Source organism: Athene noctua, chromosome 2, assembly GCF_965140245.1.
Source record: "Athene noctua chromosome 2, bAthNoc1.hap1.1, whole genome shotgun sequence".
Lineage (NCBI taxonomy): Eukaryota > Metazoa > Chordata > Aves > Strigiformes > Strigidae > Athene > Athene noctua.
The window spans coordinates 119,583,777-119,603,071 of NC_134038.1; the positions used below are offsets into that span (position 1 = coordinate 119,583,777).

The 19,295-nt window shown below is 39.3% G+C and overlaps 1 protein-coding gene across 17 annotated transcripts in view; it reads right to left on the reverse strand.

Annotated features, from left to right (window-relative positions):
- Positions 1-268: 268 nt before the first annotated feature.
- Positions 269-19,295, reverse strand: part of SVIL (supervillin) — a 143,286-nt gene continuing 124,259 nt past the window's right edge. For 16 of the 17 annotated variants that reach the window (XM_074900052.1, XM_074900051.1, XM_074900046.1 and 13 more), the window contains 18 exons: positions 18,993-19,170; positions 18,542-18,714; positions 17,132-17,287; positions 16,242-16,378; positions 15,593-15,740; positions 15,326-15,471; positions 14,310-14,485; positions 14,064-14,208; positions 13,452-13,728; positions 11,367-11,518; positions 10,084-10,189; positions 9,045-9,252; positions 8,273-8,406; positions 7,446-7,601; positions 6,930-7,073; positions 2,636-2,757; positions 1,674-1,829; positions 269-1,544 (listed from right to left, as the gene is read on the reverse strand). In XM_074900052.1, the coding sequence (XP_074756153.1) occupies positions 1,458-1,544; positions 1,674-1,829; positions 2,636-2,757; positions 6,930-7,073; positions 7,446-7,601; positions 8,273-8,406; positions 9,045-9,252; positions 10,084-10,189; positions 11,367-11,518; positions 13,452-13,728; positions 14,064-14,208; positions 14,310-14,485; positions 15,326-15,471; positions 15,593-15,740; positions 16,242-16,378; positions 17,132-17,287; positions 18,542-18,714; positions 18,993-19,170 (2,801 nt within the window). In that variant the 3' untranslated portion in view covers positions 269-1,457. Of the gene's footprint in view, positions 1,545-1,673; positions 1,830-2,635; positions 2,758-6,929; positions 7,074-7,445; positions 7,602-8,272; positions 8,407-9,044; positions 9,253-10,083; positions 10,190-11,366; positions 11,519-13,451; positions 13,729-14,063; positions 14,209-14,309; positions 14,486-15,325; positions 15,472-15,592; positions 15,741-16,241; positions 16,379-17,131; positions 17,288-18,541; positions 18,715-18,992; positions 19,171-19,295 lie in introns of those variants that run through there. The other variant, XR_012633191.1, reaches the window with a different exon arrangement.

Here is a 19,295-nt window from a genome sequence, read left to right on the forward strand (position 1 = left end):
CACCACTGTAGGCAATCACTTTTTACCAAAGCAGGAGGAGCTCTGAACGGCTGCAGGGCAGAAGTAAACTTACTCTGGCAGGAATGAAAATGTGAACTCCACTAGGCTACCAGAGGGGAACCACACAAGTTGTTAACAGAAATGCCACAAGCCTGAAAAACATTTCAAACAATAGCAAATTTTTACTTGATTATTCAATGTCCTAATTAGCTGAATGAAAACAGTTTTGACTTTGGTTCTTATTGAAAGAATGGACACGATGCCATACTCATTTTCAGTTCAAGTTTTACTGCCGATTGCACAAAGGTCGGAAAGATTTTCTCAAAGTTTGAAAAACAGCATAATTTTGGTTTCATGTATAAAACAGGGAAACCCAAAGGATACAGGAGTTGTGTGACTATTCCAATGTTCAGTATTAGAGTGTTGCACAACCTAATTTTATCACATACATTGATTATTTTCTACATTATCTGCTTCTCAAATTGTAACGGTACAACACCCACAGATATCCAAGGTTAAAATATTTTGATAAAATACCACGTTATGGAAGCTTCCAATGACTCAGTACAGATAACAGTACAAAATAATGATAATTCAGAGCATCGCTAAGAGTTTATTCAGAAGCTTTTACTTTTGGTTCTTATATCACAAAAGACATGTTTAATGTTTACAACAAGTATTAGAAACTGAGATGCTTTTATTTCTACTATTATAAAAGTAACATAGGAGACCCTTCTAAGCCATCTTCAAAATGCAGACCAATCTTTTTTTTGTATATAAACTGTACACAAAAAACAAGGCACTATACATTTTTGGATAATAAAGTATAAAGGTTGATTCGCATAGTTTCTCAAGAAATCCATGCTATAAATACAAATGCTTTGTTCAGTTTAGCACCTGAAGCAGCACTGAGAACATTCCATTAACTATTGCAAAGAGAAACTTTTCAGAATGCGTAGGAGATACATATTGGTGGTATAGCTAGTTCAGTACAAGCAACTGCCATCCAGCTACTTTTCTGTAGTTTTGACATGAAAGTCTTCAAAGTGAATATATATTGCATTGTTAAATACATACTTGTTCTATGTGTTTATATAAATATAAATTCTTTGTAATCCACAAACTAACAAAATAACACTTTACAAAGAGAACTTCTTCAAAAACAAAAATGGCAAGTATTGTATGTAGCCAAAGGACACCTGCAGCAGTAGGTCAAGAAACTACTGTTTAAGCGCATAGAGAGCAGAGCCTAAACACATTACCTTTAAGAGTCAAAATTGAATTCCATTTCCAAAGAGTTCTCTTGGCCTTTTATAATATTACACACCTCCAGATAGGTAGTCACTAATAATTTCAGATTATTTGTATTTAGCTTGTAAATGTTGGGTACAATTCTTCTAAAGGACGTAGAAAGTGAAAGCAGACATCCCTCTGGTTCTCACTCCAATAAAAACAACTTAGAAAAGTCCTTTCGCCTTTTTCAGATTAACCTGCTTCCAAGATGGCAGTGCATTGTACTCCTCTCTCGTCATCTCTAATGCAACCTACATTTAAAACAAGAGGATATGCCATAAGTAAAAACACTTACTTATAAGTAGCACAACCATCAAGTGACTTCACAGCACGGTTAGACATGCATGCACAGAGTAAGAGTGCGCCTGTTCTCTCCTTACCTCAAAGTCCTCATCTGAAAGATAGATTTCAAGCTTCAGTGGATCAACTCCCTCAGGTAGAGGCCTGGCTAATAGATCTGCTAATGGATACACTGTTTTACACAGCTTGGCCAGCACATCCTCTACAAGGATTATCTGATTAGAAACGTCGGCATCCTGTAAGGGAGAAAAAGGAAAACAGAGAACAGGATCACAACACTGAAACCACCAACTGCTCCCACCTCAGTCTGCGGATGGCATGGGATCATCCTGCACTGCCTGGCCCACGGAGCACAAAGCTACACATCCAGGTCTGCACACAGGCCAACAGCCTTGCCCTAAGCAATTTCACCGCTAAAAAAAAGTCTATACTTAGCAGAAGGACAGCCTGTACTCTCAGTTTAAGGCTGGATTATGTGTTTAGTCACAAAGCCAGCATTTTCTACTAAGGATGGCTGCAGAAGACTTACAAACCAGAAAAAGTCATTTGCCTTGAGATGCCCCTTCACTGAAGGCTTTTAAAGCAGTCACATGTAATTCGGCTGTGACTCTGCTTCCCAGGTGGGGAAGGTAATGCTGGAGCTCTTGGAGTCAGCTGATCCTTCGCGGGGCATTTTGCTCCCCTGCACTTCAAGCCTGGAAGACAGACCAGAACTGAATGTCGCTGCCTGTTCCACGTGATTGAAAGAGTTGTTCTGCTAAACTCTAGCACATCTCTTCCTAAGAGATGATTCAGGTAACACTTTCCTCCTGTTTTTAACAAAAAAGAATATGAGAAGTTACATGAAAAAACAACCAGGAATGTCTCTGATATCCCCCTCCCAGTCAGAATTTAGCAGTTTTCCTGTGTAGACTCCTGAACTGTACTTTGTAAGTTCATCCTCTGGATTTTGGGGCTTGACAGCACAAACAAGCAATATTACTGACAACACAAGACACAATTACTAGCAATAGGAAACAGTATGTGCAATGAAAAGATTTACCATTTCTGTGATCTCTGCGATGTCTTCCCTGTGTTCCCAACTTGGGAACATATTAGTGAAGGTCAGAGGCTCTAGGCCAGCATGAATTAGATAGGATTTTGGGGGTTTCTTTACATTTTTTCCTAAAAACAGTCAAAATACAAAAAAAGAGAGAAATTACAAACGGTACCATATTTTGCAATGTCACCCACTATCCAGAGCTACCTCGTGAGCATGTTCAGCTTCTCAGGAAAGTATCAAGTAATTAAAGACAGTAAGAATATATTTCATCAGGATTTATTTTTTTTTAATGTAGTATGGCACCTTTTAACCAGTTTTTCAGTATTCTTAAATCTGCCTCCTACTGTATCTCACCACAGAGATCAAACCATGTGTGCTGAAAATCCCTCATGATTACCTCCTAACTCAATGTATTCCTCATCTTACAAAAATCAGTTAGAATAGAGTAAGAAGAGTGTGGCGGTCTGAAATTAGCCAAATTTGGGTAAATGAAACCTTCTGGTATGCTCAGCAGAAGTGTCCTGTCAGCAGCAAATGAAGCTTAAGCTTGTAGGCTTAAGTGCGAATACTTAAACTGTTCTTAACCTGGGATACTGAGGTCTAACACAATCATTTTGTCATTACAAATTCAAAGAAATGGGATCTGAAAGTTAACAGAGGTATTACAACAGCTGGATGGGAATTACTGATGATTTTCAAAGACAGTCCTGCTTCTTAAAGACATCTATGTGTGTGCACTACCTAGGACACACACATAACCCTGCCTAGGAGTGATGCCATAACAGATTAGGTAGTTAAAGTCATTATGCAAAGTACTGGTGAAAAGAGGCCCTATTGGTTGAATGATTTTCCCAAGGATTCAAAAGCACTGATAAAGTTCAAGTATTACTGGAAAAAAGTAGGCAGGAGGTCAGGGACTGGGAGGAGCTATCATTCAAAAAAATACTGTACCTTCTTCTTACTTGGATTCAAACAACTCAGCCTAATCAAATTTTTCTTCCAGATAAGCAGTGGAAAAGCTGAAGATGTTACAAAGTCCAGAACCAAGTGAAACAGAGCAACATGACACCACCTCACTTCTGAGGGCTGTAGTTTCCCTAAAAACCGCTTCATGCAAAATTCTGTTATTCCCTACATTCAAATCACAGAGCATCTTTAATGCACTAAGATTTCCTCTAGAGCGTATAAATCCATTACAGAAGATCCTGTTTCTCACTGTAGTCCCTACCTGCACTTGACGCGTGTGGGCTGTCAGGCAGGAGGGTCTAAAACAACACAGCCCCCTCCTCCCCATTGCTGAGCAGCACCCCAGGGAACAGATGCAACACCTGTGCTGAATGCAAACAAAAAGCCTGGCTGGACATCGTTGTTCTATTAGGTTTGCAAAACCTGAACATTACAGGTTTGGCTTTATATCAGATGTTGGGAGCAAACTGATTAGAGAGAATATGTCTCCATGAAACTCTGAATACTAGAGATAAAAGCTCTGTGGTGTAGTCCAACAAACATACTAGAATGCGAGTGATTTAACTATAAAATTTAGACAGAAGATTTATCATTTGAATACTTGATTTTAAGCCTTCTATTCCACATACTTTCACTGTGGTTTATTTGTTCATTCTACCATGAACGATCAACAAGTACTTAAAAACTTTGCATTTAAAAAAAAAAAAAAGTATGAATCTGCTCTAGTTGCACTGCTCCACTCTCAGTAATTCAGCCAAAAAAATAAAAGGAGAGTGGCATTTGCTAATGTTCCAGTATAGGTAAGATGAATTTGTATGTAAGCGGAGAAACATTCTCACTGCATGAACTCTGTTCTCAGCACAAGCTGGTCTCACAAAGAATCACTGAAGAGCAAACCTCTCCTAGCAGTCTGCAGCTCAGCTCTCCAGACTGCTGATTTAGCAGATAAAAACAACACAAAAACTTTCAAGACATTTTGACAAGTTAAATAAGAAATATGCACAAGGACAACTGCTAGGTATATTCAAGGGATATCCAGAGTTGCTAATCGATCTCTTTCATGCCATCACATAGTTAAACACTGCCAGCCAGGAAAAGAAAAAAAGAAGGGGAGGAGGGGAGATGGACATAGAGGAGGAAAGAAGTGGAGAGAGGAAAATAAGAAAAAAGTGGTTTAATGCTTCTGATCACTCAGCTATATTCTTGTAGTCAAAACAACTGCAGCAGCATTGGTATTTCCTGAAATTCAGTTTATCTACCTTGATAAGTAACAACACAGAAGAGCTAGTTAGCCCTGACAGCTTGATGCAATTAAATTTTTAAGTGGTTGACAGACCACCAGAACAATAAAAAACTGCTAAAGAAGTTCACATCAGCTTTGGCATAGAAATAGTACAAGTAGAATCGGTCTTTAACAGGAACAAACTCACTCTCTACCTATCCAACCACACAGCCTGAAGCTCTTGAGAACTACCCCATGGCAAAGAGGATAAAGCCACAACTGCTGCAAAGTCATGGTCAGTGGTAAAGAAATGAGCACCTTGCAAAAAACCTTGTCCTATGATACATATGCTAAACTTCAGACCCATAAGGAGTCACTGAAAAGCCTTCCACTGTGCATCAAACTCAGATGCAGCAAACTCAATCCATTGCAGAAGGTATTAATCCCTTTTCCCATCATTGAACTTGAAGTTCAAGAGATCTGGAAAAATATCCAAACCTCAGCATGTGTATCTGATTCCATCTCTGCTGGGGCCAGAAAACATGATTTTCATTACCAGATTACAGCACTGCATCAGGAACACTCAGACCAGGATCTTTCTTCCATTTCTCTCGCTAGCCTGCTGAGCAACTCTGGGCACCTCGTTGCATGGGGTCCTCTCTGTTCCTCTGTGCTAACATTCACTTCTGCTGTGAAGCACATCATATGAAATAATTTCAAAGAAATGCGTCTTATCACTCCTTCTGTCTTGCAAAAACTCGGGGTGGGGATGGTGGAGAACAAGTAACTGGCCTCCTCTTTAGGAATTCAGCAGTCACTGACAAAGAGTCTTCCAACTAACTAGTGCCTTATCTTTAGCACCCCACTGCTAAACAAATGCTGCTGTTTGGTAGGGCAGTGCCAGGAACACCAGAGAATGAACCATGTAGAGCACTAACACAGTCCAATGAAGGTCACATTTCAGTGTCTCCAGTACTGATTTTCAGCTGTCTCCTGTCAGGAGACACCTCGCCTCAGACACAAGACAACTGCAGAAACACACCACTTGCTCTGATTCCAATTTGACCTGCAGATTGGGAAGGAGAGACTGGCTTATCCTCATAAGGGTGGAATCCAGCAAAGCTATCACTTTCACTCTTCAGATATACAAATGTCTGTGGGAGATGACGACAGTTATCACCAGCTGTGTCACAAGTTGTGAAGTTTATTTGCTACAGAAGAAATCACTGGCATCATGAGGTCTCAAGGTCTGTAAGTAATGAGGCTTTCCTTGCAAGAGGACATAGCTTGCACCAATTAAGCCCTAGTGACTTACAGTGGGAAACTGCTCTGAACTAACAGAACACGGCTGTTGCTTATGGCCTCTTTCCTGGATGGTAACCCCACACCTTTATTCAGCCTCCATCAGAAGATGCAAAGTCTGTTCCCAGCCTCACATAGACTTAGATGAAGTGAGAGGAAAGCATTACAGTGTCTCAAGGAAACTCTACTAATGCAGAGAATAACCTGGTCAGTGTACTCTTACATAATCATCAACTGCAGCTGGAATCACTGCACACTGATTGGCACTAACCCCAGCACACCGAGTGGCAATAACTCTGTCCTGTAGAAATGAGCTGAGGCTCTGTGCTCCAGCATTTCCAGTGGCCAGCTGTTTCTGTGTGAGACTCGTTCTTGATTTTCACCTCCCCCACTAAATCAAAACCTAGTTACATCAGCAATCAGTATCTTCATTCCGTCTTATGATACACAGAAGCTTATAAAATCTAAGAGAAACTAGACAGAAAGCATTCAGATTTAAGAGTCTGTGTTCTCAGAATTCACTTTTAGGGATCTGATGTCTGAACTACTCTCTCACAGACGAGAAATAAAGCACAGAAGAGAAATAAAGCCTTTCCTCTGAGAAATACTCAGCAGAGTATCTTGGCAACTTGGGAACAATGCTATTATTAGACAAATGGTTTGCTATGAAAGTGTGGAGAATATATCTTCAAATACCCTGATGTTTACTGATAACATTGGGGGAGCACCTGAGTACCTTTCAGCTCAGGACAGTAAAGCATGGGAAGGTGCAACACAGACCAGCCAGGCACAGAAATCTGCTACCTTTGCAGTACTGGAGCACTGTCTCCATGGCGCATTTCCTGTCTGTAGCCCACCTAATTCGAGCTGATCCAGCGATTTTGTTTTCCACAGGCCACCAGCCTTGCCACAGGTACACTTCATGGTGATTGTCAACAAGGAACAGTGCTACACAGCCAAAAAAATAACAAATCCATCATCAGCCACGATATTAGTTCTCAGAATCCCCTGAACAACCCTAGTCTTACATGCTTGTCAGCATCAGGACAGGATCATTTCAAAGTGTTATTCATCCAGCTGAACCTCAGCTGAACTCAGATCCTTCCATATAAACAATGTATTTTTATAGCAAGTTTTTGGGATACATGTACATTTGATTAGTTCTCAGCATCTTTGTCATGGAAAAGCTACTGTTATTGCTTAATACTGTATAAGCATCACATGCACACATTTTTCTGCAATAAGTCAAGTTAAAAGTGATTAACAGTTACAGAATCAGTTATCTGTTTTCTTGTTACTTAAGTATTTTAAAGCACATACCTGGCTGTGGGGCAGTGTAAAGATCCTCTTGCAAGAATGGCATGGAATTGATGACAGCAGGGTCTCTTGAAGGGTAAATATACTCAGTGGCTGAGAACTCTCCTGATGAACTACTGAGGCTGAACAGGCGGGGGGTGAAATTAAACTTTCCAGGATCTTTAAAGAACAAAAATTAAGAAGATTTCCAATGGAAATGCCAGGCATGATTGTAAAAAAATAAAAATAAACCTCCCAACTTTTAGAGTGACTTTAAATTCTCTGGGTTTTGAAAAATCAAGACAAATGACCAGATGTCTTGGGGACTAGCAACAGCTGTGACAAACTTGAGCTAAAAGGCTGTCTGCCATCAGTTTGAATCTGATCCTGGCTAGTTACTATCAGCAGTTTCATAACTGTTTTGCAGCTTAAGTGAAGCAAGGCCATCTCAGAGTTTACTTTTTAGCTGACAAATTTTCCACTTAGTAAATCAATCCCCCTGCTACCTTTGTTGGCAGTTTTAAAGCACAGACTGGAGAAGAATGTGTGCAGAACTGCCTCCTAAATCCCTTCAGAAGAGAAGCAAAATACATTGGTAACAGCGTTAACTGTTGCTCTGTGCTACATGAATACAGAGGGGCTGCAGAAGGGGGAGAGAACAAAATGAAACACTGTTATCCAGCACTTTCCTTCTACAACAGTACTACTTAACTCAGTAGATTTTTGAAAGCATCTCTCTGAAGGGATCATCTCAAACTACCAAGAAGTTCTTCAAAAGCTTTACATTAAGTCTCACAATACTAAAACCAATAAAGAAAACGCAAGTGCCAAATCCAGGAATGCAGGTCTACCTTGCAACATGCAATCGTAGGCCTTTCGATCTCTCCTTCCTAATGCGTCCCAGAATCCCAAAGGCTCTGACCCTTCATCACATTCATGTATTGTCACCTTGCTGCTGCTGTGCAGCCCTGCTTCCAGTGGACATCTACAAAACACAAAGAAAGAGAGTGAACCCAGCTTTCCTGCCCCAAACGCAGCTAACACAGACCTGCTGGCCACTTGCATTATTAGAATCCAAAAGCACCCTATAGGCTTGTTACACACTTCATGTCAACTTCTAAAAGTTATCAATAGAGAAAATATGGAATTTCAGCAACCATTCTCATACCATTTCTGATCACATACCCAGAATGGAGGAGATGCTCACATGAGCACTCAGGAGGGATTCTCACTGCCTGTTTTTATAACTACTGCTGTCCTCCTTTAATTAATTAATTTCTTCTTCTTTATTCACAAGACTTGATTCTAATCCTCCTATCAACTGGGATTTAGTTTGCTATTCAGATATTGAGCACCTCCCTCCAAATGGAGACTTTTTTTGCGACTGTAATTAGTACAGTGGGAAGAATTAAGTGCATTTGACCTTAAGTGAAGGTGATTACAGAACATGTGTTTTCCCCACTCCACCAAGTCAACTATCATTCTTCCTCCTTACCAAGCATGCACATGCTGCAGTTGTACTCAGAGGACAGCTTGCTTTATTTCAACTTTTCTTTGAGGCAGACTATTTTAAGTAAATTGGTAGCCTGATAAACATCTCCAAAATATAGGTCAGACACTCACTGTTCTTTTATTTTATTGGCTGCTGTTCTTCCTACATCCTTGGTGTGAGATTGTGCTTTGCAGCCATGCCACAGGTAGATAAGAGCTTTATTTATATTGAGGACAATCATGGATGTCCGGGAACGCAGGCTGCTGCAGTGACATGCTACTTCAAGTAAGTTTCCTTCATTGGGAACTTCTCCTCGCACGCAATATAGTCTCCAGTCACCTGGAGCAGACAGGAACAGTGCAGCAGTATTATACAATCACATGGGATTGAAAATTCAAGACCTCTGCTCTGGAACAGCTGTTCTCATATTGGATGAATTTTGCATATTGCATGCCTGCATTGTCACAGAATAAGCTAGCTAAGCATCAGGTTTGGCTAACACCACTTGAGAAACCCTGTTGCAGAAAAGATGCCTTCTGAAACCTTGCTACAAGAGTACAAGTATTAAGAGCTGAAGAGCTTAACAGAGCAGAATAGTCAAGTTTCTGTTTCATACAAGAAAAAAAAAAAAAAAAAAAGGGAAACAAATACAGTAGTTACTCTTTTCAGCTCCTCTTCCCCTATGCACCTTAGGCACAGGGGGTCGCATTCAGATGCAACCTGGAACATGTCCAAGCTACACCTGCATTGAAATTCTCCTTCCTCAACTGCAGCATTCAGGGAACGTGTTGCAAAAGGTAATGAATAGGTAACAAAAGCTCAGAGTTCTCCTTGGAGCAGGAGAACTGCTCATACAAATACTCTTTTGCCCAGACCATGTAGAAAAGAACAATTTTAAAGCAAACAGGCACTTTGCTTAATTAAAAAAACAACTCAAACAATTTATATGCATATCAATAAAGTCAGTTTGCTGTAGGGTGACAAAATCCATTCTATGCTTAAGAAAGAAACAAACTACCTCAAAACAAATCATTGCAAAGCTGTCTCATGGGTTTCATGGCATTCATTTCCCTTTTCTATGGAGTATGGTAGTTAGGACTGAATTTAAAACCCTTCACAATAGGTAAAAAAAGATTTTTGGGCAGAAGCTGTTAACTAACAGTAATTTACTTTGTGCATTTTCTTCTTCCTCTTCCCTTCTTCCAGCATGCACAATCATCCCTCCTTGGAAGCACTGCAGGAAGCATGGCAGTTCTTTCCCTTGAAGCACTTGTACCTGAGAATTGAAAGCACCATTCTTCATTAAAAAAATGAAGCAAGTATATAGACTTATGAAAACTTGTCTCTATGGATTATTAAAAATTATATAGTTATGGCCATCCATGAAGATGGCTTTCCTTCTACTTTACAACTGCTGACTATTGTTTAAATTACCATATATAATAGTATGCAATGGGTTTCATATGTGACCTGCATACTAAAATAAACCTCTAGCTCTGAGACAATCAGGAGTTTGAGAGGATAAGGAATACCAAATAAACCTTACATTACTTTAAACTACTATCTGAGTTCTTTACAGGACTGGGCCATCTTGCCTGATGTTTTTTGAAACTATTATGGAGATAATGTAGAAACTGAAGTAGGTTTAAAATTTGCTGTAAAATTGGTTTATATGACAACTTGCATGTTCTTTGCTCATTAAACATTGCATTGTGATTATGAAACTGACACAGCCAAATCAGCTATGTTGCACAGAATCCCACACTCTGGATCAAGTGTATTTACATTATCTCCTCTATGAACTCCTGTCTTACTGGTCATGTCTATGTTGCTGTTAAAAAAACTACTAACAGCATTATCAAAGTGCAGAAATGAACTTTGAACCTCCCATCTTGTATGCTGGTAACAGTCAAGTTACAGCAAAGCTCAACTCCACCTAAAGACAAAGCAAGCTAGTCTGTCCTCTGAGCTTCAAACTAGCCGAATCTGTAGCTCCTGGAACCTCTCCAAAACAAGGCAATCTAATATGTAATTACAAATTGAACATTTCCAATGTATTTTCATGCCTTGGCATGGCAGAAAGTGCTTCTCCTGTTCTCAGCACTAGGAAGACAGTCCTGTTATCTGAACACATACTTGAAGTGAAGGCACAAATTCATTTAACTGTGCTTCACCTATTCCTGCAGGGAGAGGAGAAGACATTCCTCTTCAGCCATTTTCAGAAATACCATCTTCAGAAGTGGGATTTGGGAATGACAAACCATAAAGAAGCTTATGTGTCTCTGAAAGCTGAAATAAAGCCAAAAGTAGTTTTGAGGTCTGGCTATTTGTACTGGCAAGAACACCTTCACAGAAAGAGAGGAGGCAAAAAAGATAACCCACATTTACTGTTAGTGGCTACTTGGGCAGGCATGTCTTACCAGCACTACCACCTAGGTCTGCAGGAAGCTCACCTGTGCTCCTCTCTCTTCATCAAGTTCCACTGTCATCAGTGCTGATGTCCCTTTCTCACTCACTGTGGAGTGCCTTCCTTGCCAAAAGAAATACACGCATTTCTCTTTTCCAACAGCCCTTACTTGTTGCTCTCCTCTTTGTCTGCTTCCAACTGCAAAACAGAAAGCACATGCTGAAGAAAGTACTCTGGCTATAGGTTTAAGCAGCACATGGTTTAATCTCATCTGCCAGCTCAGCACTATCCCGTCCAGAACAGGAAGGATAAACTGTCCAGTCTGCGGAACATTAGATCTCCAAGCTAGGACGTGCCCGTGCAAAGTTGGCATTGTCTCATCAGGTGGATGGAAGCCCACAGGCTGAGATGCCTGTGTTGGCCAGACAAAGAGATGTAGAAAGAACTGGTACTATCAGGAGAAAAATAACTGACATCACTTGAGCCAATTTGCATGCAAAATGGTATATCCAGTCATGTTACCAGAAGAGTGCATTGTGGCTCATTTTCCACATTACACACTGTTCTTTGGCAGCAGAAGAGTAGCTGGCTGCTGAGTGATACTGGAAACAGCAACAGCTGAGAAAGCTACAGGCATAAAAGACAAGTCTTTCTTGGTAAAGTGATATTAGAAAGGAAAACTACAGAACAAAAGAACACCAAAGCAGTATTTGGCAATCATAAAAATGTTAGGATTAGGTTAACTCTATTTATTTATTTATTTTAAAAAATTAAGTCACTATTTCATTTTGGGCTGGAAAGTAGGGTAGTAACAACTATTTTTCTGCTTGTTTTTTCCTCTTTAGAAAGGATTGGTATTTAGCTGTTATGATAAGCAAATAATGCTTACAGCAAGTGAAGTTCAACAATACAACCAGTTATGGAGTATTTACTCTGTCCAGTGAATACTGAGTAAACATTATTTAAATTAAATTAAATTAATTAAATTATAATTAAAGATTTCAAAAAACCTAAGAGCTTTAAACCAGATTCTTAAAAAAATATTAAAACTTCTGCCTTGATTTCAGCAGTGCTGAGCAACATTGAACTGAAATACTTAAGAGAAAGCATTCTGTCTTTTTCAAGTTGAGAATGTTCAAACCACTAGTCACTTCTAAAATTTATGGTTTTCACACTTATCTCTACATTCAGCCCATAAAAGTACTGCCTCCTACATAAAAATTTCTTCTGTTTTGGAGGAATGGAATATATTTTCATCCATTTGGATTAGGAGTCTGTTTACAGTTCAGTATTAGTGTTACCCACTTCTCGCAAGACTTACAAGCTTTTGTGTTTTTCTTGGATTTGCCAGTATCTGAACTCAACAATCCCGAATAAGACCTACCTATATTTTTTGGCTGAAAGCCTGAAGCTGTATAGCTGTTATACTGCTTTCAACCAATTTTGATATTTTCCTATTTGGAACAATCATTTTTAGACTATTTCAATTTTATAATACTTACCACAAAAGCCACCTATTCTTACTTCAGTGCCAGAAGGGAGAGCTCCAATGAGCATACCGAGCTGACTGATTCTCATTTTACCTGCTGCTCTCAGGCTCTTTGTCAGAACACTGCTAAAGTTTTCCACTTGAGACTGAAATCCATACCAAAGGGTTTCCACAAAAAGGACAGCAAGGGCAAGGAGTTGGCAAGGGCTTTTCCTGTCATTGTTACTCTTCTCCATTACCCAGCAAAGGCTTTCCTTGTTGCTAAGCCTACCACTCTTGCAAGATGTTCAGACCACTGTCACTAGTCCAGCTGCCTAGTTATTTTGGTGTTAAGCTGTGGGCACAGTTCTGGCTTAATGAGCTGTCCTGTGAACAGGTACACCACCATTGTTGGGTAAAAGAAGAGATGGATAGTATTACACTTCATGTACGAAAAATAACTACAGCTTTTTTATTATTTTTTCTTTTAAACAAAATAAAATAATACATCTTTAATGGCCTAGGAAGGCTAAATTAGCATTTCTAACCTTTAAAACTGTTTCATACCCAAGGAAGTTTAGGTCTGGATCTCACCACTAACTGCAGCAGTTTTAGCTGCACTTCTCCATGTTTCAGCAGGATGAAATGGAATTGTTCACTAACCTGTAGTGCTCACCATGTACTTCCACTTCACAACATATGTGTCTCCCTCATGGAACTGCCCTATGCTTTGCTTAGGTAGTCTACTATAATCAAATTCCAGGATGTGCCAGACATCCACAGATGCAGTGATGATTTCAAACTGCCTCCCATCTTCTCCTTCTACAAGTCCATAGCCCCGGCCAATATTCATTCCATCCAAGACTGTGCCTACAGTTGTTTGGGGCACAGCTACCATCAGCATGACATCATATGGTTTAGAGTCAGATCTGGATTCTTCCTGTCAAAAAAACCAGAAGAGATTTCACTGAGCATAACTTTTTTTTCCTTACCCAACAGTTCCACTCAAACAGTTTGATTCCTGTGTAATTGTGTACTTTGATATCTTGTCATCATTTGATGCCTTGTCAAAGCCACCTTGGCAGTATTCATTGAGCTGCTCAGCACTAACATAAAGCAACTCTGTGGCTTCACTGTTGATGGTGATGTTCTGACCCCTAGGTCAAAGCTCGCAAGATGAAGAAAGTGTTCTGGATCCTTGAGAACAAGCTTCCCTGGCTTCCATCCCAACTAGGTCATCTAGTTTGAAATATCTAGCATGCTTATTATATGCACCTTCTGGTGAGGGGATTCACTAGAATTCTTCTCATTGAGTTTCTTCAGCTCTGTCCAATCAAGAAATTTTTCTTTGAACAGTATGGTCTCGTTATGTTCTGTGAGTCTGCCAAACACAGCCCAGTCTGGGCGTCCTTGTCCCTTTCTGTACAAGGGGAAAAGAAGAAATAAAATTGAATTAAACACTGTGAAATAAGGGCAAGAAAACCAAGTTTCTGCAATGAGACCAAACTCAAGTTTCGATACCTGGGTATGAGGGGATTGCATTCCCCTGGGTCCAGAGGATTTATGTCACAATTGGAGTAGTCAAAGGTGCCATTCCACAAGTGTTTTGCCAGCTGGAATGCCACTTTTCTTTGTGCTAAAGTAACTTCTTTTCCATGCCATACGTATACTTCACTACCAAAGTCAAACACCAGCACCTAAAAACAAAACCAAACCAAACAGACAACATACCATTAGGTTAGGTGATACTCTGATCCTAGTTTCCTACAGTGCGCTGAACAAAAATTCTTCCAAATATCTTGAGTTTCTGCAGTGACACTAACAACTAGCACTGCAAGGCAAGTAAAGCCAGGGCAGTGGTCTGCACTGCAACGTCTAATTGTTGAGGATGACTGGAAGCAAGTATGGGGAATGCTATGAAGTGTATCTATAGGTGGTAGCTACGTCACTAGCAGATTAGAGAGCTCTTATTCTGGTGCATGACTGATTGCTGTCCAGTTACAGCAGCTTTCACTGACATTTAGATCTGTGCTTCGTCCTTCAGCTGGGGAAGGCTGACAGAACATACAGCATGGGTACCTGGCTCAGCAAACAGGCAGCAACTTGAACACTTTCAAGAAAATGCATTGTCTTTATTTTGGAAATCTGCTCTCATTTCTACTTTGATCGGTGAAATGGTTGTTTAAAAAGGAAAACTCTGCTAAGAATAGAAATAAAAATGCTTGAAAGGGAAAACAGGTTTTTATGTTGTTTTGTTTTTCCAAAGTGCTACCTGTTTTGCACTTCATGACTTTGGAGTGAGCCACTGTTGATGAAAAGATTTACACTTCCTAAAATAGTACTTCACTTTAAACATAACATGTTCTAATTTATTGAGACCTGCAGCACACTTTAGACAGCAAAGTTTTCAGAAGCTTTTCAGAAACACAGAGGACCCCATTTTCATTGAGCCTCTCCGCAGGTATTTGCAGTTACTGAAAGTCGTTGTCAGCTGTATGTTCCTGCATTTACTGCAGGAGCAGTAAGTGGCACAATACCTCTTTTGGTTGTAGCAGGGTACATTTTGGCACCTTTCCCCAGTAGTCATCCTCAGGAATGAGTTTATCCTCTACGAGGCGGTAAATGCAATTTGTTTCTATTATTGCAGCTTCATACATTTCATCTTCTTCAGGACTTCCAGCAGCTTAAGGAAAAGAACATCAAAAATAATAAACTTTACTAAAGATAGTTGAATGTTAAAGAGAACTGACTCAACTATTTTACTGTGATAAAACATCAGATACTTTAACTGTAAGAATGCTTACACTGGTAATTTGTCTGTCCACCAAGGAGTTTCCAGAAGTCTTTGGCTGCATGGGTATGGGTATTTATTCCTTCTTCTATAGTCTGTATGTAAGAAGCTCTACAGCCAAGTTCCCTCTTTGTCTGAATTAAAGTTGCAAGTTCTGAAGCCTAAGAGATTAACAGTTACCTTAACAAGATTGCTTATGTCTTTGGAATACTTGTGCATATCTTGTTCAGGGAGAAGGCAAAAGTAGATAGGATACAAATAGAGCAAATAGCGGGAAAATTTACTATTTGTTGCACTAAACAAATACACACTAGAGAAAATGTTACAGAAATACAGTAATTCTTTCATTTGCTTTAAAACAAGACTTGATCTTAATGAACACTGGAATAAAAAGGACATCCTGCAATTCAGACTATTTTTTGTTTGAGTGCAAATATCTTTCCTGAGGATATCCTCTTTTCTCTTGCAGCTTCACTACCTACACACTCCCGTGTCAGCTTTCATTTAGTGCACAAGCTAAAACATGTTTACAGGAATCCTGTACATCTACCTGTCACTATCAGTTACATGCCACTTTTTGAAACAACCAGCACCAAGGCTCAATTACATCAGACATGTGCTGCAACAGTTCTGAAAATAAGAAAAACCCAACTAGTACTAACCTTTGCTTTTTCTATGACATTTGCAAACTCTCCTACCCATAAGAAACAGAAATGTGGAGTTAACAACAGGAAACAGTCTCCGCTGTTCAGTGACGAGGCCCTTGGTTCAACTAATCTTGTTTGAACATGTCTTCTTCCTAAAGAGAAAACAAAGCTAATTATATGCCTTTGACTACTGCTATCAAATACCAAGATCTAATTTGTTTTGAATGAAGTACAAACAATCCCAGCAGATTTACCAAAATATATGGAAACAGACTGTTAAAGAAGACTTAAAAGACTACTACTGTGAAAAAAGGGTTTACTCACAGGAAACAAAAGAAATGTTGCCTCCTATCAACTAATATTTCTATTATTGCCTGTTCTTGCTTTAATAACTTTGTGTCCTTCTGGAAGAAATGAATTAAGTAAATGGCAGACAGCAGTCAAATTCCAGAATCCTCTACATTTGCTTAAATGAAGCTATTGTACGATTCTGTATGCAGTAAAAAGCTTTAAGACTTTTACTTTGCCAAAAAAATTAGCTATTGTTTTGCAGAATCAGATACATTACTACACACTGTAAGGGGAAGTGAAGCAAGAACAGTGTTATGTCATTCCCAAGTTATACTAACCAGTGGAATAATGGGATAGTTCAAAAATTTCCACAGGAGACAGCTAGGAGTCCTGAAATATTTTGCCTTTTCCTTGGAAAACACACATCAGTGGCCACAGTGCAAACCTATTTGTAAGGTTTTGCATTTGTAACAGTTCTCACTTACTCTATTAGGTTTTGGACATAAATCTCAAGCTAGAGATCTAGAACAAGCTAAGCATCCAACTGTGGTAGCAACTCCCATACGTTACAATCAGCCTCTTATGTATGGAAAGTAAACACAGCTCCAGAATACCTTTAATTTGCAGCAGCATTAGCTTTTTGTATGGCACAGCACTGTTGTTAGAGTTTTGCTCTGTTAAATTAACACTCCGCAGGCTAACGTTGCTGAAGTTCTCTTTGCTTGCCAAGCCAGCTAGTGCTACTTCTGAGAAATTTGAGTTTGTAGACACTTGTACATAAAAAGAAGTTGGAGAAAAAAAGACAGAAAAAAACAAAAAAAGGAAAAAATTATTTAAAAAGTGGTCATTGCATTAAAAAAAAAGTTATCCCCTCCCCCATTATTTCCAGCTTTTCTCCTTCTCAATAGCAACAGCAAAACCAGGCTGAAATCAGATTATCTGGTAGCCCAAAAGCTTTGTGGGCTTAGTAGTACCTAAGTTTCTAGATATCATTCAAAAGTAAACTGTCAGTGTCTGAAATATTTTATTTGGCAGAAATAGCAACTTTGCTAAGAAACACGTCTTACGCAGTGTTTTGTGAAGTACTGTGTAGATCTTCAATGCCTTGTAATTGATTAATGATAAAAGACAGCAGGGTAGTCAAGGCTAATCAACTGAAATTCCCTTAAAATTTGTCTCAGCCAGTGTGATGCAACATTCATTTACATTTCAAAGTCTTAGTCATGTTTTACTGTAAACTTAAAGCCTAAATTCTTGGCTACTTTTGCTTATTTCCCAATGAAAGACAAAGCACTTTATGAATCTGTAACTCAGGGAAACGTTTCCTATCAAATGGCAACAAAGTATTACACATATAATTAGTGTTGTTATCAATAGAGGCAATGTTTAAAGTTGATTTCCCTTTATTCAAATGTAATAAGGAAAACTTGTATCCAAAATGGTAAAAGTGGCCTGACAAACCTTTGAATACATTTTACAATAATGTCTCTTCTGTTTATCTTGTTGTCAGGAGAAAGCAGTGTCACAAGTAAAACAGAAAGCCCTGGAACAGAGCACCGATCCTTTACGGAAATTAATCTGTCAAGAATCAAAAAGGCTAATTCCAGTTTCTGAGAGATAGCTAGGACCCAAAATTTAGACTAGTGTACCTGAGCAAAAGTTCATCTCTTGTTGCCAGCAATCCCCCTCAGCATAGCATAATGCTAGATCTGCTCTCCTTGTTCTCCTGTCCTCACCCTGCATGCGCAGTGGCACTCTGCACAAGTTGACTGTGCTAAAAATAAATTATTAAACCTATGCACAGGAGGCAGCTGTAGGTAGCTTTCCTTGATGAAGTCACACATGCCCTTCTCTCCAGACCTACTATACAGTCTGTAGTCAACCTTATACCTCAATTTATTGCCACTCAGAGAATATGTTCCAGTCCTTCAATTGTGGTTTTTACATAGGGATTTTTTTGTTTTGCTTTGTTTTTAATTAAAAAAGCAAGACGACGTCTTACACAAATCATCCTGTTAGCTTACTTTTTTCTACTTTCATTCGCTTTGACTCCATGAAGGCAACATTCAGTCTTTGTTCAGTATATTCATGGAGAATATCATCTCTTGCTGCCAGCATTTTCAGGGGGTTTCTTGAGGACTGGACTTTGCGCGTAGGCCTAACTGCACGTTTGTGCTCTGCTACAGAAGATATTAACCTGAAAATCAAGCAGTGTATATAATCATAGGTTAATTTTTGTAGTCAGAATCATCTAATAACAAGAGATTTGCTGTGATTTTGGGTGTGACTTTTGTTAGGACATCAAGATCAGTTCTTTGATTCAGGCTGAAGAGTGATTCCAGAAATGTGTAGAAGAAATGGACATGGCCGGTACTAAGATATCTACAAGATGACTTACAGCTGAACATTTGGACCACCACCCCTATGTCTGCATACATAACAATGGAAAAAACAACCCAATCCAGTAGTTCTTACTTTGGTGCATAAGGATCAAAGATGGCATCAAAGTCCTCATCAAGGTCCAAAGGCACTGAGGAGGAAGGGAAATCCACATGGCGATAAAATTTGGAAAATGTTTCATCATCATCTAGCTTCATCACCTCTTTCACAGATTTTCCTGTAACTGTCAACACTGTCTCTTGCATCCCAGCAACTGCAGGAAAAAAAAAAAAATTTAAAAAAAAAAATCACTCAATAAATAATCATATTAGAGTTTCTAACTCTAGAAAAGGTAAACATGGCTTGTTTGGAAGGTGTTAAGGTGGGTTTTTTTTGGAT